Source organism: Calonectris borealis, chromosome 3 (genome assembly GCF_964195595.1).
Source record: "Calonectris borealis chromosome 3, bCalBor7.hap1.2, whole genome shotgun sequence".
Classification (NCBI taxonomy): Eukaryota; Metazoa; Chordata; class Aves; order Procellariiformes; family Procellariidae; genus Calonectris; species Calonectris borealis.
In genome coordinates this window covers 51,236,665-51,263,409 of record NC_134314.1, presented here as the reverse complement: position 1 = coordinate 51,263,409, position 26,745 = coordinate 51,236,665, and the positions used below count along the sequence as shown (strand labels likewise).

At 45.1% G+C, this 26,745-nt stretch overlaps 1 protein-coding gene across 1 annotated transcript in view; it reads right to left on the bottom strand.

Annotated features, from left to right (window-relative positions):
- The window catches only part of SOBP (sine oculis binding protein homolog), a 117,670-nt gene that overhangs the window by 33,426 nt on the left and 57,499 nt on the right, over positions 1-26,745 (bottom strand). Inside the window, exon 5 of the mRNA XM_075145619.1 lies at positions 20,101-20,196. Within this exon, the coding sequence (XP_075001720.1) occupies positions 20,101-20,196 (96 nt within the window). The remainder of the gene's footprint in view (positions 1-20,100; positions 20,197-26,745) is intronic.

The window sequence follows — 26,745 nt, the reverse complement described above, 5'->3', positions numbered from 1 at the left end:
CACGATGATCTTAGAGGTCTTTTCCAACCTGTATGATTCTATGATTCTATGATTCTATTTTCAGTCTGTATCTTTATCCTCCTTTTAAAATGCGGAGGAGAAGGCTTCCCCTTATCTGCCTAGCCTACTTAGAGCATGAGTTTTTTGAAATGGGAATCAGGTTGTCCTACATGTGTGTACAACATCCAGTAAAATCAACCACATACAGCGGGTGCTTTGAACCACCACCACCACCATCAAACAACCAAAGTGCAATGGGGCTCCTTCTACTCTGTGGGGTCAGCAATTACGAGGGGCTTTGTCCAAGACTTTAGGATTTGGTCCTCTGTGGCTGGACTTGCGCACTCGTACACATCTTGTTATATGAAATGCTATATGGAATGGCTTATTGCAGGATACAATATAGTAATGGGGGAAAGGAAGACAGAGTTAAGTATAGCATATTCACTAGTAGACATGACTGAGAATATTGACTATTCTTCACATCTACCAGGCACATTTATCACCCTGTGATACAGGAGGGGAGATGACTGGGAGGTGGGGACGTGCCAGTTAACCTCAGGCACTTGTCCAAGCAAGTATGGTATGTGTGAGGGTTGAAATTCCATTATAGGTTTTAAATAATTAAACACTACATGTTTGGAAGCTCATTCCTTCCTATTGCTTTTTAAATAATTAATCTGTATTTACATCTATTGAACTTCATGAAGCTATACACATAAGAAATTCAAGTCAAGTTGCAGAAGAGAGATTTTTCTGTCTGACAGCATTACAAATGTTTTTTGTTGTATACAGTAACTTCAGCTATGAGGGATCAGTCAAAAACCAAATCCAAGCTAGATGCTGTACATCACAGGCACATGTGTAAGGGGTTTTCTATCAAATTATTCACAAGTAATCAAAACACTAAGAGAAACTGTAAATCCCCAGAGGAAAAAAATGTGCTTCTAACATCTTAGAGTAGCAAAAAGTGATTCAAGTTGGAAGAGAGTAAACCAATAAACTGCATGTATTGTTCCTTTTGAACATACTCATTATGTTTAAGCTAATGCTGTCAGTTCCATGTAACCTGTAGTACAGTTTGATTAAAAAATCCCACAAATTCCTGCAATTGAAAATACTAATCTCAAAAGCTAGAAAAACAGATATAACAGAGTAACTTCTAATTCAAGCTGAACAAGCCGTTAAAAACCCAGCAAGTTTCACTAAACTGGAACAACACGTGATGCACCAAAGCGAACAACCAACACTGTTCAAACCTTCGAAACAGTAAAGAACTGAAACTGCCTCTTGAAACCGTAGCTCTGCCCTGGGAAATGAATTTGTAGCAATGGCATCAGGATTGCATGTTTATTGTACATGTGATTTCCAGTTCAAGTTAGCTTCTATTTACATGTGAGCAGATATATATGCATTCACTTATGCAATTCTAGCTGGCATTCCTACAAATTCAGTCCGAAAGTCCAACTAAGTTATTTCCTTTTCAAACAGCATTACTACTAATAGAAATGCTGCTGGCCAAACAGTTCCTTCAATTATAATAAGTGGAGCAAAGCTGCCTTCAAACTGAGATCTCAGTTACACCTGCACAGTTATTCTGGAAGTTAATTAGATCGCACAGGGGTAAACATGGACTTAATGTGCTCTTCAGAGGCCTCATAATGGCAGAAGACATATTAGGGAGAGAAGAAAGAAGCCAACTTGACTTTCAAATCCCAGGCTGGCTTTGCAAGGAAGGGAGCAAAAACATCTGTACCTGTAGGTGAAGCAGTCATGCATTAGAGATCACGGAAAGCCAATGTCACCTTGCAGGGGAAAGGTTCGCTTAAAAAACTTCTTGAACTGTTCTTATTTTGTAATCGTTATTAAAATAAAAAAAAAAAAACAACAAGGACACCTAAATCAAGGGCAGGCATTGAATTCAATAATGACAACTCTTCTGTTTGCTCCTTTGACCTGTGCAGCTCTAATTCAGAGTCCCGAGGACAGAAGCTGCACATTTCTGAACAGCAGAAGACAAACAGGGCTGCAGAAGAAGGGACCACGAGGTCAGGTTTCAGTGAAAGCCAGGCTTGCATGCCAGGCACGGAGATCAAGGACCGACTAACTCAAAGCACAGGAAGAATCAGCGCTTCAGATGTCAGCTGTTTCAAGGATTACGGGCCCTCCTGTTTCTGGTGTCAAGGTAATAATCAGAACAGCGGACGCGCGAGGCTCCTCACAGTGATAGCTGAACGTGCAGCCCTTGATTTGGATTCAGTTTGGGGGATTTTGTTTCCTTTTTAGACAAAGCCAACAGCGCCAAGTATTCATATTTCAAGGCTGTTTTAAGGATCAAAACCCATCTTACTTAATAAAAAGACAAGCAAGATTCAAAGCAGAAAATTATATGGGAGCTTCACATACAGTAGGTGGAGAGGCAGATTCTGTGACTTTTTATCAGAGGTATTCATTTAGAGATCGGTGCTAATGACAGCTTCTTAAAAATGCCCACCCTTCCCCCCCAATATTCATGTTTTCACATAAATCCCGATTTTGGCATATTACCTTATTGTGGAGACATCTTCTGTGTACTGGATGGCTTATGCAAATTAACCAAATGTCCTAGAAATTACTCTTGAAATGCCTGGGATAATGAGCTGCTTGCATGGTGAGCAGTGCGCAGTATTCAAAGAAGGACTCTTTACAGGTTGGGAGAGCAGGAGAACATTATAAATGTGCCTAGGCTGCACAAGGCGGGATGCTCCACCAGCATTGTGCTCCTCACCCCGAAAGGCAACGCTGACTGACTAGAATTGAGAAATGCCATGCAAGGAGATAGCTAAAAATTGAAAACCACAGTAACTAGCTGGTAGGCAGACAATGCGGCCCTAGCTGCTGAAGCCCAATCCTGCAGATCTTCTTAGCTGACTCAGCCAACACATTTAAGCTGGTTGCAAGCTGGATTTTCTTCCCTGCATGATTTGGATTTTCACTGAAGGCTTTTTGACATATTTTATGTATGTGAATGGTATTGTATTCAGCGCTTGTTTTGGAGATGTGCATCTGCCTACCAAAAGTCATACTTCCCTTTTGTTCCTTACCCGAGATGGAGAGTGCTTCAAAACTACACTCCCGGTTCTATTTTAAAAACAAATGTTTTATGCCAGTTGGCGTTTTCTTAAGAGCAAGCTTTATGTACAAAGGGCTGGTTCTCTACTCCTGACTCAGGCGGTGCTGTCTGAGGCACGTGAGGTAAATGATAATAAATCAGATGACAAATCAAAACTACACCACTTGCTTTTGGTGTGTGCTTAATTGGCATTCCACCTCTAATAATTACATCCATATTGAATTTGTGTGTGGGCACCTTCATTTGCAACATCACAATAATTAAATGACATTAGCGTTCAGAAGCAGGTATGTGAGAGAGAAAGTCCTATTAGCATTACCTGGCAACAATGACAGCCTTAAGGATGCCTTTACCTTGCACTCCTTTATTTCATTATTGTCACAGAACTAAAGAGGGAAGGGTGAGGGAAAGAGGATGGACAACAGGGATGAAACCGGAGATGGGTTTTACAAATGGAGCAATTGCCTTGCTTCCCTCCCTCTCCTTCTGGTACTTCCAAGGCCCCACATTTTCTGCTAACCACCCCGTGGAGCAAGCCCTCAAAGGAAGCCATTTTATCTCTTTGTCCTGCAATAACCATTGTGTACTCCAGAGCACCCTGCCTTGGAAACTTCTCTGTTCGCTCTTCACAGATAGCATAGGAAGCTCCTCAAAGCACACAAGACTGCTATGCACACGGTAATAAAGCTGACTCTCTGCTATCAACGTTATTAGGATATGGCGAGCGGCCGGGCCAGCTGCTTGAAGCATAAGCTTTGCACTGACCGTGGCTACTCTGATTCGGTGGTGCTTTATCCCAGCTGACAATCGTGCAGACAAAAGGGATGAGGTAAAGGCAAAGCAAGCAGGAGTTCATCGTCGCAATTCCACATGAGCTTCAGAAGCGCAATTATGCCCGTTTTCTGAATGGGGAGCAGAGACAAAGAGAGATAAAATGACCTGGCCAGGGTCACGGGAAATATCTGTAACAGAGCTGAGGACTGAACAGACGCCTTGTAAAGGACTGGTCTAATACCAGGCGTCGAGGCAATCTTCCTTGTAAGAAACTCAGCCACACAGTTTGGTCATACCGAGAAATCAAGCTGTGAGCAGCGGCAGGTAACTGACAGGTTTTTAGATGGTAAAAATCACATTTAGTAACATCTGGGCCTTACAACATTTAGGGAAGGGGACCTTCTACAGCTAACAGCATCGAGGAGCCAAAGACTACAGGAACTTTGAAAAAAAGTGGGGGCATAAAAATTAAGTGATGTGATTTGTCATGGACCTGGGGAAGAAAATAGCTAACTGACAGAAAGGAAAGATAGTAATGGAGGAAGAGAAATATTCAGAAGGGGAAGAGAGACCTAAGGAAAAAGTTGCCAGGAGCAGAAAACCAAAAGCAAAGGACAAAACTAATTTAAAATGGAAGAACAGCAGATATACTTAGGTGAAAACAGATCAGCTGGAGTGCCACAGGGACAATCCCTGCCTCACTGCAGCTTTCGAAAAACATTGCATGAATTTTGGACAGAGGAGCGCGTTCGTGCTGGGGACAGTCACGTGAGGAGAAGCCCGAGGAGACAGGCTCCCCGCGCAAGGGTACCGAGGCAGGTGGGGCGCAGCCGTCGTGCCTCCCGGTGCGTTCCACTCACTCCCTGCTCGGCATCTGCAGCAAGTGTAACGTTAGCAGCAGCTGTTTCAATAATGTTTTAAATCTTCCTGCCCTCCTTTTCAGAGCTCCAACATGTAGATTCAAATCCCTAGACATTCACAAGCAATTATTTTCTAATGATGCTAGAAGCAAAGCTTCCAGTCCTATAGCTTCAAAAAACCCTGCCCAGCCATGCTCTGCTGTTGACCTTTTCAAGACCCAAATATATATGAGATACCTAAATAAGATAATTGGCCAAGTATAATGCTGGTGTAAGCTGGAGGCCTTTTACCAGAGGTGACACAGGCCCCCTGTAAGCAGGAGAGAAACTGCAGGAACTCCATCCTTGCTGGTTTGCCCCCTGCGTTCAAAAGCTTCTCTGATGCTCGCTCCTCTCCTGATTTTGTGTGATTTTATTCATGTGCATCCCAGTGTCGGTTTTCATAGTGGATGCGCTTAGCTGTACAAACTGTGCCAAGTGAGCTTACTGGAATGGCGATGTTGTACAGGAGATGGTACTTTTGCAAGGGCAGCCCCAAATTCCTATTTTCCACTGTTGCAGGAGAACAGCCTGTCATGCCGTGTAAGATATAAATGTTTGGTGGACTTGCAGATAAGCTAGATAGACAGCCAATCTATCACCATGACTCCGCATCACCATCGCAGTGAAGGGATAAGGAGCAAAGCTGATGGCTTCTGCACAACAAACAAACAAGCACAGAGACAGTGTTTGCTCATTTCAATGCGCAAAGCTGACTTGTTTAAATATGAATATGTTGCTTATAGCCAAATTTTAGTGACAGCAGCCCCGTGGCATCTATCACTTTTGCTAAAAAATAGTTGCATTGTCTCTGGATTTTTTCAGATGCCGCGTCTGCAGTAGTTTTCGCTCCCTCCACCCCATCTCTACCCATTACCATTTCCTCCGCCCTCCAGGGTATATCGTGCTCAGGAAGATGCTAACGACGCAAGGTTCACGTGGTGTCACAAACACCTGAAATCAGTTCCCTGTTCTCACCAAAAGTCTGTGCCCTTTTCTCTCTTCTCCTCTCACTTGCTCTCTTTCTCTACCGTGTTTACAGGCAGGCGTGCCAGCTACAGCTTCAAAATGCCCCCAACGCTTTCACTGAAGAGTGGTGTTGTCTAAAAGGGAGCACACACTGTTGAGACTCTGGTCTGAGACTTCAGACCAGATCGTGATACTCACTGCTTCTCTATTTACAAAAAGTGAGTGATTTTCTCTTCCCCCCCAACAGCACGTTACAGATATGCTTTAGAATCGAAGCACCGGCTGGAGGAACTAATAGATCTTTCCCATTTCTAGCTTTTCACCGTATATACACTCAGATGAAGCACTTGTCTCAAATTCAGGGCGACCTGCCCTGAGGCAGGCTCCTCCCGGAGCTCACCCGGGCGCTGTGTTTACAGCTATGAAAAGGAGCAAATCCCACCCAGGAAACAAGCAGCAGTGAGAAAACACACAATGTGAAATCTAAACACTTCTGACTCCCTCTGAGTGCTGCGATCTGGGCACTCTCCAAACCCCTTTTCTAAGACAGAGCTATGTGGAGTTCCTGGAGGATCAACAAGGTCCAGGCTCTTTTGGATTTGCCCTCTTTGCCATTTTCTAACCCTGAGAGCACTGAGGGGGTCCCCATGCCTGCAGCAGCTCATACCTCTGGCATGGGTACCCACATTCATCCGGATGGATTTTGGTGCAGGACCAGGGCTTTGCACACCAGGGATGCAGTACCTCCACGACACTCTTGCTGTGGCAGTGCACTGTGGTATCAATGTGCTGCCACACTGACATTCAAAAAGTGGCTTTGAAAATAAAAGGCAGATTCTTCAGGCCATGCAGGATTTTGCTAGGTCAGCATCTAGGAGCCCGCAGACAGCACACACCATGAACTGCAGCACCCATCAGTCCTCAAAAATTCAAAAAGCCATTTCCACTTCTCCTCGCAACGTACCTGCACTACTGGCAATCCTCAATGTTTTACAGCAGAGGTATTTTCTCTGCTGTGTTAATCAGAATTGCTTTCAGCAGGTTTTGCTAACAGCACGGGGGGGGAAACTGGGCCAAATTTGTCTACATGACGGCTCTTCCCAGCGCTCACACTGACTCAGCTGAGCTGGAGGCAAACAGCGGTGGGATTATAGTAAATTCGATAGATGCAACCACAGCCTGCTTTCCAAGTACGCGAGCAAGGTACTGCAGCTCACCCAAGCAGGCTGCTGCGGTCCAGTCGGTCCCCACCTCCTGGTTGAGCGCAGAGGCGGCCACAGAGGGACAGCAGCTCGGGGACACCAAAGGGACACATCTCACCAGGGCAGCATTGGACAGAAAAGCTTTCTGCTCCTGGACAGAAAGAAGCCACCACTTCTGTCACTGCTGCTGTGTGGTGACTTAGGGCAGCTGAGATTTCAGCGAGGTCCCCAAGGAAGAATTTTGATAACCAATGCAGGCAAATACGTTCATTTATGTAGGGGGTATGTCAGCAGCCAAGCCCTCTGGTTATTTCCCTTCACCAATCATAGTGATCTGGAGCTAATCTGGTTTGAACTTTGGACAGCTTGCACTCATCCAGGCCTTGGCCATGCCTCGCTACCGGGGAGACTTTCAGCCCTAGTTTGTGGCTGGAGGAAGAAGAGACCTAAAGCTGGACTGCCGGACTGTGCAAGCAGCAAGCACATCAGCTATAACCCCTCATTAAATGAACGCGGCGTGGTGACTAAGAAGGATGACAGCACAGAGCCCTGTGGCACTGCACCGAGCACACCCGCTGGGGAGAAAAGCACTTGCTCAACATGGCCCCCTGCAATCTCTCGGAAAGGAAGAAACAAGATATGCGTACGATAAGACTGGACACATTTTCCAGGCCCTGCACAACCCCTGTGCCTGTACGGGTGTGCGTGCACCTGCCGAGGACACCGTTCCTCCCCGGGCACACGCTCTGGCAGGGGCACGGTGTGCTGCGGGTGCGTGCGCGCCCGGCAGTCTCACCTGCACGCTTTCCTCGTGGCACTCCCGGCTTCCGATTTAAAGAAGAGACTGGATCCTGAAGGATCTGGCGGTTTACATGAGATAAGGTCCCAGAGATTTATAAATACAAAGTGAAAAACAACTGATAAGAGAAGCATTTACCATTTCTCTCTCCTGAGTCAATCTCTTAGCTCTTTAATATTTTAGTTTCCAGCATCCTTCAGCCCTTATGGCTTGGTGCCGGGCCAGCTGTAAGACGATACACCGGCACAACGTCCCAGCCCTATCTTCCGCCATTACATAAACCCACGTGTGGGACAGATTCTCATCCACTTCGAGACTCCTTTGCACCACTCTGGCAGCAGAAAGGGGCTACGGGAGTACATTACATGCACACCACCTTTTGAGACTTCTTTCTACTGCCAGAGTGATGTAGAGGCATCCCTGGCTCGAGCCAGAATCTGGCCCTCCACTTAATGTGTTTAACAAATGAAGCTGCTGTTTGAATCCCAAAGAGAGAGAGAGGGTCAGTAACCGAGTGAGCACCAAGCACTTCTTCCCTTGGCAGTCGGGAATCCACGTTGTTAGAAAGTGGAAATGTATCGGGTGTGTTAGCTTCCTAACCACAAAAAAATCTCTCAGAAAATGACTGTTTCCTGTCTTGACTAAGGAGGCATTAATTTCAGTGGCATGTGCAGTAATGTTCATTCAGGACTGGCCACAGGTGGTCAATTATTCCTCTGCCTGTCTAGAAGAAGCATGTTTATTCCTCATAATAAAAAGTATTAGTACAATACAGAGTTTATTGCTCAATTAGGAAAGTGACATGCAAAGAGTTACAGCCTCTTGCGGAGAATACAGCTAGAAACAAATTTTTGCAGCTAGAAGTGAATTTTTGCAGCTGAATGAAATACCAACCTCCTCCCCATCAGACACACAAAAACTACACAACTTAAGAGCCAACTGACAGGTATTTTAGGACCAATATTTAACTAGCCTGTACCACCGAATATTGTATTGTATATTAAAGCTCTAGACTACAATTTTGTTCCTTTCTCTGTTTAAAACTTTTTAAATTGATCATTCAGGCACTGATCAAAAAAAAAACAGAATTGAATTTTGGTCCCGAGCATAAACAAAGCTGTGCATTGAGCAGAATTTGAGAACGTTGTTACACATGCACACTTTGATCACTTTGTGGGATCTACACTCACTGCTCTGCTTTCTTCAGTTACTATGCATTGCCTGGGCAGTCAAATTGCTTTTAAATACCTAAAAGTAAACCTCGGAACCTGTTTTCTCCTATTGTGTCAGATAATAATGCATAATAAATGAACTTCTCTGCAAATACCAAGGGTGCTGTTGTTAGCTATTTGGAGTACAATACAATATTAAATAATAGATATTGCTTTGCACTTCTAACATTTTAATCTCAATCTCAAATTGCATGCAAAGGCAATTAAATAACAGTATCCTCATTTCAAAGCTGGAGATCAGACATCTAAACACAAAGTTAGCAGATACCTCACTTCAAGCATACAAGCAGTCCCTCTGCTTGAATTCAATGCCTCTACATGCAAGCTTGAAGTTAGATACATGGAGAAATACACAGTTCAACCGATAGTACTGTAGCTATTGAAAATGTAGGTGTCATATGGAAGGTATTTATCTAGTTAATGAACAGATATAGGCACATCTAAAGGTGGTTTAACCAATCCTAAATAAGCATCTAATAATTTTGAGTAAATCTCACTCTAGAAGTGCTTGTCTTCCTCTGGCAACTATGAATGGGGCCTAGAGAGAGAGTCCAGCCCAGACGTCAAATATTGATATGCTACAGCTAGGCATGTGAACCAAACTGAGTCCTAAACCAAAGGGTGCTGTGGAACTGGGAAGAAACATGGCCCAGGTGAAAAACAGAGTGAAATGTGGATCCAGCTGAAGCTCAGACTGAAACATCCATTGCCTCGCTGTGAGTGCAACTGAGAGCAACGTTTGACCACCTGAATCCCACAGGAGTGTTATCCTGAGGGATAACAAGGAGACATGCACAGTCCTTAAAAAGAGAAATAACCTCCAGCATGATGAAGGTTTCACTGAAGTTGTTAATGCTAGTTTGGTGCAAGGTGTACAGCATGGAAATAATTCAGATTACGATGGGCAGAATGGACCCTGCTTTTAAAGGACAGCTGTGCTCAAGATATTGCTGCACATTGATCTGCATGTACACCCACCTGAAAGACCCCAGTCTGCAAATGAAAGCACGAACAAGAAAACTTCGTGTAGGGAAACAGACACTTCTTCCCAGAGAGACAACAGCACATCGAAATCACGCTGTGCAAGACAACATTTTTAAAAATGTTGACAGATATCATCCCCCATTTGACTTATGGAGCCATCAAAAGCTCACTTCCACAGAGCATTTTTGGACCCTTTAGTTGACTAAATCACCAATTTAGAATCTGTCAGACTTCATTATGCAGATTAAGAGTCTCTCCTTGGTTTCATTTGTTATGCATTAATAAGAGAGCATTGGTGACTGTATCCTCTCGCACAACCAAAGCCTTTCTGCCATTACATAGTAAATTTTGTTCTTTCTAGCGTTCGAAAAAAACCTCAACACAACAGCAACACGGCTTAGTTGCTATGCAAAGACTTACAGCCACTGCATAGGGATCAGTTCCAGAGTTTGGTTTGATTCGAACCAAGCCAGGCAAATTACACCTGGATGTGATCTGATGAGGTTTTCCTGCTTGCCTGTTTCTCTCGTTTACAGGTGAAGTGTGCTCAGTCCAGATCCTGTGCGATCCCGATGCGCATTTACTGCCTTCCAGCTCGATGCCCGGTGCAGTTAAAATACTCAGTACCAACTGGCAGATTTATTATGAATGCTGGTAGAGATCTTTTTTCTCTCTCATTGACTAGATGTGACTCAAAAAGTTAATGGTAATTGCTCTCATCTTCATTTAGCAATGAGAGAGAGAGAGAAATGGGAGCAATTTGCAGATCTGAGAACAGGTCATTACAGGTGTGTTATATTAGTGTATTCATGAGCCCCCTGGGACAGCCATGCTGCGATATCCAATAACTTTCTTAATGTGTAATTACACACCATTGGACTATAATTGATTAATTGAAAAGAGAATGTAGGCAGATGCTAGGCCAAGGCTGCTGCTGCTCATTAAATGAATATGTCCTTGCTTCTTTTTAATAAGTTAACTACTCAAAAGCAATTAAGTGAAAACTGAAATTCATTAGATTTTAAGTAATTATTGGTATTAACTTCTATAATAAAATGCAGGATTTATATTTTGGGTTTTTTTTCCCATCCCAAAATACACATCACTGCTGAGATGTAAAAATGATGTCTGCTACAGACAGCAGTGAGCAGTGAGATACGCGCTCCTTGCAGACAGATTTTCTTCGGTGTGCCTTCAGATGACTGCGTGGTGTTAATCTGCCTTCTTGGGACATCATTCCTGGAAGCCCTGCACAGTCCTAGGGATTCCCAAAGAGAGGGGGCCACATGCTCAATATCCCAGAGCACCCCCAAGCCTCCCTGCAGTCCAGCTGAATGGTGGCCAGGCTCTTCTCAACCCTCCTTCCCACAGCCTGGATCTTAACTCTGAGAAATAAAAAGAGCACGGGCTCCTGATTTTCAAAATCCCACTCTCTTACCGGCGTATGTTGGCTCTTAAAGGGGTCAAAGCCTTCAAACTCTTTTCCTTTTTAATGGGGGGAACAACGCACGCAGCAAGATGAGACATAAGCCAACTGCACTGTTACAGAAAGTCACACCGGTCTACGTAGGCATCTTTTCGGACCTGACAAAACCCACTCTCATTAACAACCTGCATGAGTGAGGGCCAGGGTCAGAGGTGCAGAAGGAGCTGAGCACCAGGGGACTAAAGCCGGTTTTCTGGCCTGACCCTGGTGCTCCAGGTACGGCCGTGGTGAGCTGCGGAGCGAGGGACGGCTCCTCCCAGGTAGCTGCCAGGATGCCCCACGTGGTACTTCCCCCGGGCCCTACTGAGTCACCTGCATCTCCTGCACAGACCCCAAGGAGAAAATATTTATAGCTCTGGGTGATGACTTTGGAAATTTTCTTTCCAATTTATGTGGAAGGAAATCCGATGTATTTTATTTCATCGCACTTCACTTCCTTTGGAACAAGGCATATCTTCATTCTTTAACGTTCTATAAAAACTGTCTGAATTTTATTTAAATTGGTTATGAATGCCAGTTTCATAAAGCAAAGCCACGATTCACAACTGGTTTTCTTTCCAAGGGATACAAACCTGCTTTTTTTTTTTCAGTTTTATAGAGGTTTGGGTGGGGGGATGGCTGACCATTTTTTTCAAGATTTTTTACTTCAAAATTTATTGAAATAGTTATTAAGAATTAGCCTGTTAAAAAATGCATTTTCAGCTAACAGTTTCTTAACTTTTTACTTGTTTAAAGTCCCGGTCAATAAAAAGGTTGGTATTTTTTTTAAATTATTTTTGCAAAAGCAATTTTTCAACGAGAACATGTTTAATATGAAAATTATAACTTCAGTAAACACATCAAATGAGGAAAGCAAAGAGTAAAAATAGAGTAATACAACACAGTATTGCAGTGAGGAGAAATTAAGGTTGGAGAAATTATTCAGAGGTCACCAGTAATTGCACATTTATTAATAAAAATTTTAATGCTTGTTCTGGGGAGGAAGATGACAGAATTTGAGCTGTAATGGGATTTTAATTATTATCCATTTTGCTTCTTTTTTGAAATAATAATAATAATGGTGGAGCTGAAAACTAGAAAACATGCCTCCTTCTTTGGAAAGACAAGTTTGTGCTCACTAAGTGTCAAGTGTCACATCCTAAAATAATGCTCCTGTATTGGTATGAAGGAAAATGCTAAACTATAGACACTGGGGCGAAATTGCTTGCTATTTCTAGCGTACCCGAGGCAAGTGCTGTGGGAAAGGGGATACGACTCGCTCTCGGCTCTGGGAGGCCAAACACCCTCTGTCGGTAGCCGTGGTCCTTCCCAAATCTTCCCCATTCCCATTGCCCATCTTCCCGTGCCACCCACCCCTCTCACTGACACACCTTCTATTCCATCTCTTCAACTCCCTTAATTCGGTTCACTGGACCGAAAAGGCGGGGATTATGTAGAGCTACTGGGGCTACCAGCCTGCTTGTGCGGGAAGCCGCATCCCTGGCCACGGGGGAGCTTCGTTACTTTTATCCCCATCTCCTTCCCTTCCTTCCCTCTGCTCCACATGCTCCTGGGGATTTTATACCTTGTATTTCATGTGTTGCTGGGAACTGGCAGAGACTTACCCTCCTTGCTGCTCTCAAGGGTTAATGGCACTCCCCTGCCCACCTCTGCGGGCCCTCCTTAATGCTGTAGGTCAGGGTCCCTCACGAACCCCGAGTATAAAAGGAGCGAGGTTTGGGTCTTCCAGTAGACCGGCTATCTCAGACTTGCTATGACAGGGTTGTATTTTCTATAAGGTCCTACAGCTGGTCTCTGATTGCAGCCTTCAGCTTAAATATTATTAATAAAGATTGTGTTTTCTACACTTCAAATTACCTACACTACAGCAATTTTTGGTCAGAGAGGGAAAAGACGTCTCAAAGCAGTTGTTTGCCTTTTCTTGTCTACAGAATACAGGGTGTCATTCAGAGCCCACTTAAAGTTAACAGGAGGCATCCTATTGATTTCACTGGGCTTTGGATCAGAGGTTGTGGAGTCCTAAACATAGTGTAAGTCAAGAAAAAAAAGGCATATTTCTTTAGTGGGATGGTAGTGCAGGACGGGGGAAGGGGAACAGAAGGCCTGAAAGACCAAGGAAATCCCTCAAGACCCCGAGAAGGTCTGCTGTGGCCCCAGGAACAGGACCCAAACCTCCCAGGTCCAGCCCGTGCTGCCGTAACACAAGCAACCGCCTTCACTTCTATTACGGAGTAGAAAAACAAAAACATATAATTAAAAAGCAGGGCAAGAGGGACACAACCTGTGCGCCGGGCAAGACAGCGGATGCATTTGTCCTAAAACAGTAAATAGATCTGTGTAGACAGGCATAGAGCCTATAATTTCCCGGGAACAGCATATCGCGGGGCGGCTGGCAGGCTTCAGGTCTGTATTTGGTCCTGCATTATGCCAGCGAGATGCCTATCAGGGCGCAGCTGCTGAGGCAGCCCGCGCCCCGTGGGTGCCTACCTGCGCAGGCAGGCAGCGGGCAGGGAGGGTCAGCCGGCTGCCTGCCCTCGCGCCCCGTGCTCCGGCGATGGATGTTGGGGCTCCCCTCTATCCCCGGGGCTGCAAATCTGCCCGTGAGCCGAGCGCTGCCTTTTTTCAGTGCGTTCGCCCAGCGCCCGTGGACTTTAACAGGCTTTAGGAGTGTGCATGAGGTGAACACCACATAGCCCTTCATTCAGCCTGGCAGCAATTAAAGACAAAAAACCCTTTACGATAATTTTCCTTGGTTTGTTACCCTTGCTTGAAAAGAAACAGAATGCAAGTTTTTCGATGGGGTTTTGGAGAGGTTTTCTTTAAAATATTCTGCTAAACTCATGAACAATTTAGTTTTTGAAAATGAAGCGTTACAGGCGATTAGTCTATGATATGATCTAAGCCTCACTGTTATTTCAGTCACAAGAAAGGTTGAATTTCATGTGGCCAAGATTACTGAGGTTTTAAGAACATGAGCATCAATTCACTGCTACAATTGCTTTTCTCAATATTTTTGTTTCAGAGCCGTAACTGCCGTTCTGACAGCTCTCTGTGCCTGATCCAAAGTCCCTGAAACCAATGGCGGGCTCTCCGTCAGCTGTTAGGGGTTTTGCACGGCCATTTGCTCGAATCGCTGTGTACGCCACTGTGCAGCCGATGGAGCAGTATCAGTTGCTCTCAGACTGCGGCGGCAAACCGAGCAAGAAACTGATGAAATCCATCGGTAAACCACCAAAGAATAGCACCAGCGGTGAGACGCAGCAAACGTCGAGTGATGCTGAAACAGGGGTAGTCACCACCATGGAGGTTTTAACTTTTGGCAGGGTTGGTACCAGTAGCTCTACGACCTGGAGCTCCGCGGGGTGTCACAGGTCTCATCCCCCTCTCTCCTCCTGCCTCTCCACGGTGGCAAAATCGCCTCCTGACCGCAAGGTCAATACCTTAAAGGCTAGACGTGGCCCTGCATCCCTCAGAGCTGCTGGGCAGCAGTCCTGCTCCAGCTTTCTGGCTGAAAGCACAGCGCGTCCCAAAGCCTGGGCCAGGGTGAAGGAAGCGCTCTCCCTCTCCCTCTGCCGGTTTGCACCTAGCAGGGTGAAGGAAGAGCCAGGGAGGGCTACAGCGGGAACAGCCTTTGTTTTCTCTCTCCTCTCTGCTAGGAATAAGGACGCAGCATGGGAGACAAAAAGTGGGGGGAGGCAAAAGTGGGGACGAGCAAAGCTATCTTCCCCAAATTCAGTCCTCCTTTGAGGGCACTGCGGTTATAAATGGACTGATGGGTATTTTCTTTTAATGCTGAAGCATTAACAGGGACTGGTTTTGCTTGACACTGAGGCACAGGAAACAGGCCAGGTACCTGAAAAAAAAGAATCCAAACCTCACTTTCTGAAACCAAAACTCTCATGGCCTCCAAAGGATACCGATATGCATATTTGCATTTAACTTGACTATGACTACAAAACCTACTGGCCTCACCTACTGGCCTCATCTGATCACAAATATTCTCAGTGCTTTTTAAAATCAGTCTTATAGGTATGCAATCTTTCCCACATTCCAGAACCGTAATGCTGCGGTTAACCTGCCTGCATCCTTGCTGCCCTGTCCAGATGCCCCACGTGTGCCATGCTTCCTGACCCTGCCTCTAGTGCTGGAACAGCAGAGCAAAGCGACACAACTTCAAGCGAAGCATCAGCTGTAGCTCCAGCTTCTCTCAGCCATGCCATAGCCTCCCTAGGCCTTTTGCTTGTCAGAGAACTTTTTGCATTTCATGTTTCAGTTGTAGATGTGTTTTCAGAGCTTTCTCTGCCTCTTTTTGTTAGTGATTAAAGATAACTGGCTGTAGGTGAGTTTGCATTAAATCCAATAACAAGCATGTTTTATTTTGTGTCTTTTACACAACAGCTCCCAAGCACAAGAACTACCTTATAATTCATTGCATACTGGAGTCAAGAATTTATCCTCCCAGAGCAGAACTACTAGGAGCAGACTGTTTGATTTCAAAGAGAAAAAGATCATAATTTTACTGCAGGAAAACCGTGGATCACAGCTGGGTGTGGGGCTGGAAATGAATTTTTTTTTCAGGGTGTTTATGTTTTGTTTGGTTATTTGTTTGCTTTACATATAATCCCATAGTAGTGGGTGGTACTCAGATCATCTCCATAAACAAATGAACTGGAAAGCAACCTGGCATTTAATTTCCTTAACCCATCAAACCTCCTTTGCTCATACAGCAGCACACCAATCTGAAACCTTGACTCGCTATTCTGGGTAACTGGCGGCGGGGGGAAGGATGAACTGTTGGTTTTTCTTTCCCACTTTTGTTAAAAGGCATCCAAGCATGGCTCTTCCTACCCTGACTAACCTGGGTAGGTGCCAGATGGATTTTTCCTTTCTCTAGGCGATGGCTCAGGAATTTCAGCCGGCTAGAGCTGAGGCTGTGGGCTTTTCACTGGCCTTTTCACTCTAGCCTACCCTTTCTCCGCAGTTAATCCCATCTCTCTCCCCACATCCACTATTAGTTGGACTGTAGTGCTCCTTGACAATCAGCTTCCAGAGGACTAAATTCTGCCTTTTCCTTGTGGAAACAAAGAGATGTGCCTGAAAGAAAAGCTTCCAGCCACTCGTGGAATAAGAAATTAAAATCCTGAGGCAGCGCCTATGGGAGAAGAGTGGACAGCTGGCCAAGACAGCATGCTGGCCTGGCTCTTTAAAAATAAATTTGTTTTATGTAGTTCCCAGTATTTATCATGAGTAGCTAAACTTAAGAAAACATGATTCTCAAAAATACTGAACGAGGAATATTTGTTGTCCTCACTCACTAGAGCATCTTAACCACTTTGTTTTCTACAACAAACGGCATGACCCACCACAATATATCTGGATTTAACGCGGGAAATGAATACCCTAACCTAATCCCATAACTGCATAATGGCTTTCTACGCCAACCAAAATCTTTAATTGTCACTGCTTTTCTTCATGCGCAGAACTACCGTAAGCACTCAGGGGCTTCTTTTGCCTAAATTATACCTCTTTCTTCCTCCTATTTCCTTTCAAGCTCTTTCTCTCAAAAAAAAACCCAAATAGCTGAGTTGTACCTCACTAACCAAAATATCTCCTCTTCCGAGGAGCAAGCAATGGAGAAAGCATACAATTTGTAACACCGAATGTTACTAAGCTTTCAAATCTCTCCAAGTACTGAGGAGTTAGAGCTCGCCATGCGTGCCTGCGACCTGTTAAGGATGTTAAGATTCAGCCGGTGTAGCGCGGCTCCTGCGGGAGAGCCCTGGCACGCAGACCCGGCAGCAGCGCCCCAGACCCTGGATCCCGCCCGGCAGCACCCTCCCAGCACCAGCATTTCCCAAACAGAGGAGCCCGCACTTGCCGGAGCAAACCTTGAAAACGGCAGCTGAACCCTAAAGCAAAGAAAGCACTTTTGAGCCGAAGCCTCCAATTTCGCCTGAGAGGCTATTACACTACTTACTCTCAACTGCACTGAGAAAACTCCAAGGATTTCCCGATTCTCAAAAGCATAAACAAGTTTCAGTTTCTCTTTCATTTAAAAAATCTCAGCTTTTCGCTCAGCCGGCATCTGACTCGCACTGTTAAGACTCTGGGTAAGTTTTTACCCTTGGGAAAATATTTTTTAAGAGGAAGCAGCTGTCCCCACTCCTTTCTTTCATTTCCCCCCCCACCCCTCCCTTCCCAAGGAGACAATTCCTAGCACAAACGTAGGAATACTGACTAGCCTTTAGGAGAAAGATGCTGTCTTAATGGACAGTTCCTGTGAAATTCCCTTTACTCTCGAGCACATTTTAATATAGCATTGTTTCCCAAAAAGTAAAAATATAGAAGGAAAACCACTACCTCTCTGTGAAACATGTAGCATCCTTGAGAATAATAACACCAGTTCCCTCCCCACCAAAGCCTAAGCCCAGCATCATATTTTCACTGAAAGTTCCTAAAATACATCTTTAAAGATAGCAGAGGTACATATCCATTATTTGTCTACTTTTTTTTTTCCACATACCAATTGAGTACAGATTACATCCCTGCCAATTTTGTTTCCAATAGCATAGGAAAAATAAAACTATGACAAATTGCTTTTATTACTTCCTTAAACAAGAACTGAAACTTGTCCAAAAAAGCACATGAAAGACTAACTTGGATGACTTGAGCTTTTGCCAGGTACAGAAGTGATATAATAAAACAAAAACTTAAATGCATATTAATAGAGAAATAATTAACTGGGCATTAAAAGAACGCTTGATTTTAATAGCATAAAAGGGGTTAACTGGGTCATTGATCGCTTGCACTAAAAATAAAGCAGATTTTCAATTGAAATAATACATAACTTTTTTTATATCATGTTGTCTCCCCACTCTAGTCCTGAATTCCTCCGACACCAAGAAGCCCTATTGACTTCGGGGGCATTTTTGTGTGCTGTGATGGTTCATCAGGCCTGATTTGACCAGCGGCACAGTAATTAAGCACGGCCTTGAAGAAACAGTTTCACTTATTGGGCACAAGAATTGTCACTGCACCGGGGAATCGCTTTTGTGTTTGTCTCATTTCCTCCCCTAACCCTGCTGCCCCTGAAACCAACAGCAACTTTGCAAAGGGTTTAAGAGGAAGGAAGACCAGGTCTTACGGGTCACGTCGCTTTTTGCTGGGGAGAATTATACTGGGAATGCAGTGACCTTTCCAAGTGACACCCGTGACTCTAAAAAGCATTGTCATTACCTAACTGGGGGTTGGCTCAGCACAGGGGATCTCTGGGGGGTAGGTGACCCTAGGAGCCCACTAGTACCAGCGCCGGGAGCGGGGACTGGCCACCGCCTCTGGGCTGCTGCCCTCCAGTCTGGCCTTCTCTGATCAACTGACTGAACCTGGGGGCCGGCTTTGGCACTGGCTTACGTCGGCTCATCAGCTCGACTTTGCTGGATGCTGCACCTGGGACACCAAGATTAGCGTTTGGCCCTGCGTCCTCTACGGGGGAGGCAGACATGGGTTTTATTGCAGAGGAAAGACAGCTTGCTCCTCCACCGCCGCCCCCCTCTTCTATAGTTACAATGAGAAAAAAGGTGGTGGTGTTTCAAAATATAACCCTGTGTTCTGACTCTCCACAAATACTTCCATTTAGCCAAACGATACATTTTACTAAAGGGCGGCCGAGAAGAAAGGCGAATGTGAGGGACATCTACCAATTCATCTAAAACTCGCTTTTCGAAAGCCATGTGTGAATCTCTCTTGAATGTATTACAATTCATTCTCTGTTTACTTTAGGCAAACAGAAAAACTCATCGTGGAGCACTCATTTTCGCAAGCTAATCAAGAACATTAGGTCCCAACAGATTCATTTAATAGAAATATAATAGGCATTCCTGCTTGCTTTTAATCTTGCCTAGCTGCAAATACTAAAATGAACAGCGAATTAACCCTGCCTTGGAACAGAGATCCTTTCACAGCTGATATCATCTCTCTTACGGCTTGTAAACACTCCAGGCTCCCTGTATGTGCTTTTCTGGCTTTCGCTCTTTCCCCGCAGCAGAGGAGAGGAGAGGAGAGGAGAGGAGAGGAGAGGAGAGGAGAGGAGAGGAGAGGAGAGGAGAGGAGAGGAGAGGAGAGGAGAGGAGAGGAGAGGAGAGGAGAGGAGAGGAGAGGAGAGGAGAGGAGAGGAGAGGATGCTCCCGCCTGCATGCAGCGAGGAAGGGGAGGAACAGGCGAGCTCTAAAGGGAGTTACTGTGTGTCAGCAGAACGAAACACGGCGCCGCCGCCTGAAAACAAGGCAGAGCTAAAAGGTGGATGGGAGAGTGCGTTTTGGGGTGCCTCGGAGCGGGGGGAGGGGGAGACTTTTCGTGCATCACCAGCTACTCCCTGCATGGCTCTCCCTGATTTACCGTGCGAGACAAGGTAGTACGACAAGGCCATTCATGTGCTGTCATCAAATATAAGAGATTTTTCAAGCAATTTGAGATCTTAAATTGTTCACGGATAGCAGAACTAGCATTAGAACGCTAAACAGGAGAAAAAAAAAAACTATCATATTTCATAATGTATGTCATAATGAACAAAAGCCTTTCAAAAAAAAACGGTTTTCACTGTGCTAAAGTAACAATCTAGACTTGTTGTAAGTATGTTATTCTTACAAGTAGTTCGCAGTTATTCTTGAAGGCAAGTCTTGGAGTTTCCTTAGCATAGTGCTGCTGGGGAAAATTTTCAGCATGTCCATCTTCATCTCTAGCCTGAAGGGAAATATAATGGCCTATTTAGGGACTTACAAATAATGGAAGGAAAAAAAAATAGCTAAAAGCATAACAGCTCAGATCATTAAAACAGACGGGAATCCCAAAATACAACATTATTTAAAAGTTTGTTTAAATACGCAGTACACCTTTTAGATACGAGAACTTGGGATGCTGTTTTCTTACATAGCTTAGGCTGAACATGCAAATTCATTGCATAGCAAATAATTAGAACAACAAAAGACAAACCCAAAATGAAATATTTGAGCTGGAAACTGTGAGTAACTCAGGGTTTCAATTTACTCCATTGCATTTTTAAGGATTACATTACATACGTACTCGTTTAAACTTTTTGACATGCTTAAGCAATCCCTAGATAATGTACTTGTATTTTCAGTTGAACAGCAAGGCCAAAAAAAATAAATAAGTTTTCATACTCATAATTTACATGTAATACTATTATAGATAAATGGATTCCCCCTCCATGTTTAAGTGAAGCTTTGAAAGGAGCAATCATCTAGCGAGAACAATGATCCTTCAGTCAAATGCGGTCAAAATATTTAATGACAAAGATGCATTAAAAGTTACCGGGTATTTGGAACTACGCTGTTAATTAAGAAAGCTGAAGTTTAAATGGAGACATTACCAGAGCCCATTAGCAATCCTGCTTGCATATAGTATTTTTCCCTTCTCATCTACAGCGTTTTCTGCTTTCGAGTTAAAGCAAAAGGGAGAAGCAGGTGAAAGGAGGAGTGTCAGCAATACACTCATTACACTGTTCATTTGGGTGACACTTGCACTCCGTTCCGCTCCATCTCATCTGATCCCTGACTGTTCGCTCTCTCCCTCTCGCAGCCTCCCGAAATTCACAGCTGAGCTGTCTCCCTCACATATGGCTTGCATATAATTATGCACATTCCATTTTACACTGCATTAAAATGATGAGCTCCTGGCTCCCTGCCAACCTATTTAAATCAGCCCCTGCCCGAAGAAGCCGGGCAGAGGAGGAGGGCAGAGGGGGGGTGCCGGGGTGGGGGGGGGATGCGAGGGGAGCGGGCAGAGGCGATGGGGCGAGGAGCAGGTAGTCCAGCTCCCCGTCCCTCCAGCTGCCCCACGGTCCCCCCCCTCCCTGGGACGGGGGGCTCCAGGGATGCCCGAGCGCAATGCACGCGCATCTCGGCGGCTGCGGCAGCACTGGCATATCGTTCCCGCCTCGCGCGGCGTGAACTGCCTGTCGTCGTGTGTCACACTCCCGGCGCCCAGGCTTTTTCAGCATTGGCATTTATGAAAGATATTTACACCTTGTAGGGTCTACGGCTTGTTTGCCTTCAAATAGGCTTCTGCCTCTCCACGGGGAGACGGAGTGGGAAAGGGGAGCTGCGGGTTAACAGCACTGGGGATTTTTAGGAGAACGTGAAGGGGTTGCACCTCTTCGAAAGCCCTTTGAGTCCAGCAGGCTTCGACTTGGGCCTCTGCTCCTCTGCCATGGGGTGTGAACAAACTCTGCCTGACAGAAAATACCATTTTTAAAAGTGCAAAGTTTGTCCGAAAGTATGTTTGGAGTAGTACCTACAATTGATGATTATTGCAAGAAGCGGGAAGTGGGAAACGAGTTTATTCTGTACGTTTCCTAGCAGCTTATAGGTATTTTCTTTCACTGCCCTCAATAGCTGCAGGGTGGAAAATGTTTAAAATTTTTCCTTCAAACCACAAGGAAGAGGCAGAACATTCCTGAGCACCTGAAATCACTTTTATATTGACAAGGTTTAAATGTATTCTTCTAATTATTAGTTTGAAACTGAAACCTCTCTCATGCAATAGATCTACCTCCCATGCTGCGTGGAATGCAAAGCCCAAATTTGACAGTGTTTTGTAAAAAAAACCCCAATTCTTATTTCGAAAACAAACTTTGTCCTTTCTTCTCTTTTTTGCTCCCTGAGTGAAGGAACATGGGCAAGTCGCTGAAGGTCCTCCAGGTCATCTAGAAGACAACTGGGGGAAGAATGCCTTAAAAAATGCCTTGCACAAATAGAAACGGACCTGTTAGCTCGGGATCACAGGTGCCAAGGGGATGCTCAGTGACAAAGAGCTAGCGAGATGTTATGCAGGTCACAGGTGTTATGTAGGGCTCTGAATGCTATCAGTGCCCCCAGACCCCTGAAATTGTATCTTGGCACTATTCTAGATACTCTGCACGTGACGGCTGGCACATTGTAACCTGCCAGTGACCCTTTGGTGCATTATCTTGGTGCACGCACACACCTTGTAAAATGAAATGGATATCAGGGTGTTTGTAATGCATGTGTCAAAATATAGAGACAAATCCCACTGACCTTGACCCGCTTACCAAAATTGCCAGTTACAGAAAAGCTATTCACCCCTGCTGACGGCAACATGCCTTATTTTATTTAATTTTGGATGTCACCAAAAATTCCTAGTCTCAAAACCAGTTTAGCTACATACTGCTATCATTTACTCAGGCAGCAAAAGTAAACCTAGCTTAGCTAGCTGGTTTCCATTGTAAAAAGTACCTATTCTCGGCAGTCAGGGCTATTTCCCCAGCTGCTTTACATGAATTCATTACTACCACCTTCCAGTTGTAAATAATTTGCAGAAGGAAACACTCTTACAATGTTCAGCACTGTTCTAAGCGTATTAAAAAAGTGGCTCAGAGTTTATCTTGCCATGGTAATATTGTGATATGCCTGTATCTACACTGACTCACTCTCAATTGCTGCTGCACGCCACTAAGCAACTGCCTCAGCTCCCCAGCACCTCGACCTCGCACGCAGCAGGCTGGCATCTACAGCTTCTCCATCAGGCCGGCATCTACAGCTTCTCCATCAGGCCTGGCTGCCATGGGACGTAGTTCACCCACTAATATTGAAAAGGAAGCAACTGGAAAAAAAACAAGCCAAAACTCTCACCTCTCTGATTTTTTTAAATGCTTTTAAGCTGCTAAAATGGTTACAGAAATGCTCTCATCAAAAAACGTATGTCCAAAGTACTAGATGCGATTGCATATATGCAATATATGGTACGACTGCTCTCACAGCACTTTTTGTTCCAGGACAAAAAAGGCTTCAGCTCCTGTTCTGAGACCTGGGACCATGGTGAGCACTGCTAGTTTTATCAGCGCAAAACTGCTGCAACTTTACTGTGGCAGCGCCTCTCCTGGGATTTACTGAATCTCCTAATTCAATAGCGTCTCCTGGCAGGCAGCCGCCTTCCCGTCAGCTGCATGGGATCCGAGAGGGAAACCTGCCCATCGCCGGCCCGTGGGACGCCGGGCTGGACGCCCGACAAAACCGGCGGCACTCGCACCGCCCCGGCTACTCCTGGCAGAAGAGAGCACGTTACCCAAGGAGCAGTGCTGGCACGGAAGATCTAGCGAGGAAACTGCAGTCGACTTGGTGGAGCTGGCTTGGCTGTAAGGTCAGCCTGATGATGGGTTGCGCGGGAAATCGTGGCCTTTAATTGCAGGTTAGATATCAGGAAACCCTTCTTAATGATAGGTACAGCAAAGCACTGGAGCAGATTGCCTAAGGAGACTGTCAAAGCCCCATCACTGGAGTTTTTTAAGAGCAGATTAGGCAAACATCTGTCAGGAATGGCATGCACAGAGTAGCTCCTGATGCGGGGAAGCTGGACGGATGAGAACATCTCCTTTCCCAGGTCCCTTTCCTCTCTGCTTTCTACCACCGAGCTTTGAAGGAAAACGGCAGGAGGGTAAGGAAAAGATTTTTTAAAAAAGAACAGAAAACGGGATCTGAAAGGACCTCTCTGAAAATAGCACAGCATTTGATGTTCAGAGATATGTGTACTCATTAATAAGTGCATGATGACAACTATCTTTGGCTACACAAACTGTGCTATCTGTTCATAAGCCAGCCAGCCTATATTTGTGAAAGATGCCAATAGTTTGGAAACAGACTATATATTAAGTCAAGATGCCTTTTTTTAACAAGACGGAGGAAGAACAATCTGCAGCAGAATTTCCTCCTCTCCGAAGTGCATGGATATTTGTTTCTCCTTATTCTCAGAGAAAAATTATCTTGATCCAGACAGGGGATTTCTTAGCTTCAGTGTAAGTCTTTTTATGCAGCCTTAGCCTTGGGAAAGGAAATCTGTGCTTACATTTTAATAGTAAGGGCAGGATCTTACGACAGTGTAAGTCACAAAGCAGGTTGAGCAGAATAATTTATTAAGATGGAACGTGTTAATGCAAAGCTTCCACTTAAATGGAACAATGCATTTGCAATGAAATCCTACCGCTCGGCCCACAAAAGTTTAATGCCACTTAACTGAAAACACCTAACATCTATTTTCTAAGAGCGACGGCCACTTGAGTAATGCAGAGTGACAGAATATTAGCCTGCTTGCTCAGGATAAAATTGCCACCTGATTTCCATAAATGTCCTTTAAAAGAGATGAAACACAGGACCGTTACCCTCAGACACGTTAAACGCAAGCATTAGTTGAACGTCTCTGGTAGGACAAAAAAAAGCTGCAAGAAGTTGAACAGCATTGCTACAGAAGCGCAGATAACTGCTTCGAGGCTCCCATCCTCTGGCGATGAACCGAGGAAGCTCACATCACCCTTAATACTATTGTCTCCGGAGGCTGGCTGCAGATGGGAACAGAAAGCCGTGTTTCCGTTTCTACCACAAAGGTTCTCTCTCCCGCTGGCGGGGCGAGGAATTCCTCCCCGCGCCCCTCCACTCCTCCACCCCCCCCCCCGTCACTGAACCTCGAAGGAAATCCTCGGGGAGACCCTAATCCTTGAAATTCTAGTTCCTGTGCCTTTCTGTTGTCCCAGATAATCAATTATCATGCTCTCTACATTCACTGCACCAGCAACGGTAAAAATAGTACTAAACTTCCATCTGTTGAGTATATTCTTCCCAGAAATATGGACGTACTCGCTGTGGGCTGGGGCGGCGGGGGAGCCCGACGTCGGGGTGCTGGGTCATGGCTCCGCACTGGGAGCGGAGCAGGGCCAGGGACAACGGTCCGGAGAGGATGCCCCTGGTTCAGCAACCGTGCAGTTACAGGAGTGAGTGAGCCCTCGGCTCAGGGAAAGTCTTCCTTCAGGGAAAGCTCCCACTAACATTTGACGAGAGGTTTGCTCTTCACAAGGATTTCAGGATTTTCCTGATTCGCGGCGTGATGGAATAAGCAGTATTTATTAGCTTGTTGCCTCTCTCAGCTGCACTCTATTCACTAATCTCTACAGTTGTAATATTTTGCCACTGCAAGCCTCTAAAATCTTCTCAAGCTTTTCAAAAGAGTCCCAGGTATTTTGAAACATGTCAGAACAATGTTTCATAAAATCTCCCAAAACTCAGTGAAAATAAAGGACCTAAAATTGCGCTGGTTGTTTATCACATTATCATTTACATCCCACTAAAATCAAGGTTAGCCCTTTTGCCTGACCTCCTGTGACCACCCCATGTTAGAGGTGACCACCTCACCCAAAGTTTTCCAGCCTGGGGTCTCTCTGCCTGTAGTGGCTCTCTGCACACTTGGTGGTGGTCTACGGAGAGCTTGCAGGTCATGTGCTACTAACTCCCCTTGTTTCCAGCTGCTAAAATGCATTTAAAGACAGCTAAAAATACATTAAATACTTTCCTAATGTTATTTTTCCATGTAAGCAACTGCTGTAGTCACCACAGGAATGTTATTTGATCGCCAAGGGGAGGGGAAGTGGTCCACGAGACAATCTGTCTACTGGAGGTGATCTACAAAGTTAAAAAGAAACTGGGAATATGCCCTCTTATAACTTCTTTATTAAGTACGCAGAGGAAAACCAGAAGGGCTTTTGCTGACTTCTTTTGCTGCCTCCTCTCCCCACACAGGCCACCCCAACGCACACACGAACAGACGTACAAACACACACATGGACATCTCCACCCATTATTTAAGTAGGTTAGGAATTGAGATTGTGTCTACGCTGGAAGAAGTCACCAGTGGATAGAAACCAGTGGAACAATATCAGTGCGACAAGCAAAACCTCGGGACTGGGTGCGCGGCTCTTCCCAGGTCCTGAGCAAAGGGCATACCGCTGGAGACAGGTTTGTGCCATTTTATTGCCTGGGATCTATCCACAGCCTTCCTTGAAATCTCTCCCTGGCACTCACCTGCTCCTGGCTCCTCTATATTACAGTACAGACTCCACAGCTGCTCCACAGTCCCTTTCACAGAGAGTGAAGTTATACGGTCACTGAGAAGGAGCAAAGATGTCCCTGCAAAGATGCAGTCCCTAAGTAGAGCCTGAGGTTCAATTCCCTGCAGGCATCCTCGGCAAGACAAGGGCCCCTATCGTTGGCGTACCTCTTGGTAACAGCTGCTTATGCTTTACTGTGGTATGTCCATTATAGTCAGCGATGAATCTAGACCCAAACTCTAACCTTTGTTCAAATTTTAGTTGCTATTTCAAAAGTGAATACAAAATCTGAACGCAACACCACTAATGGCATACTGGATTAGAAAAGCATCTCAAGTCCACCTGTTTAGGAGAAGGTTTGGTGTGGAAATGTCTTCGGGAGC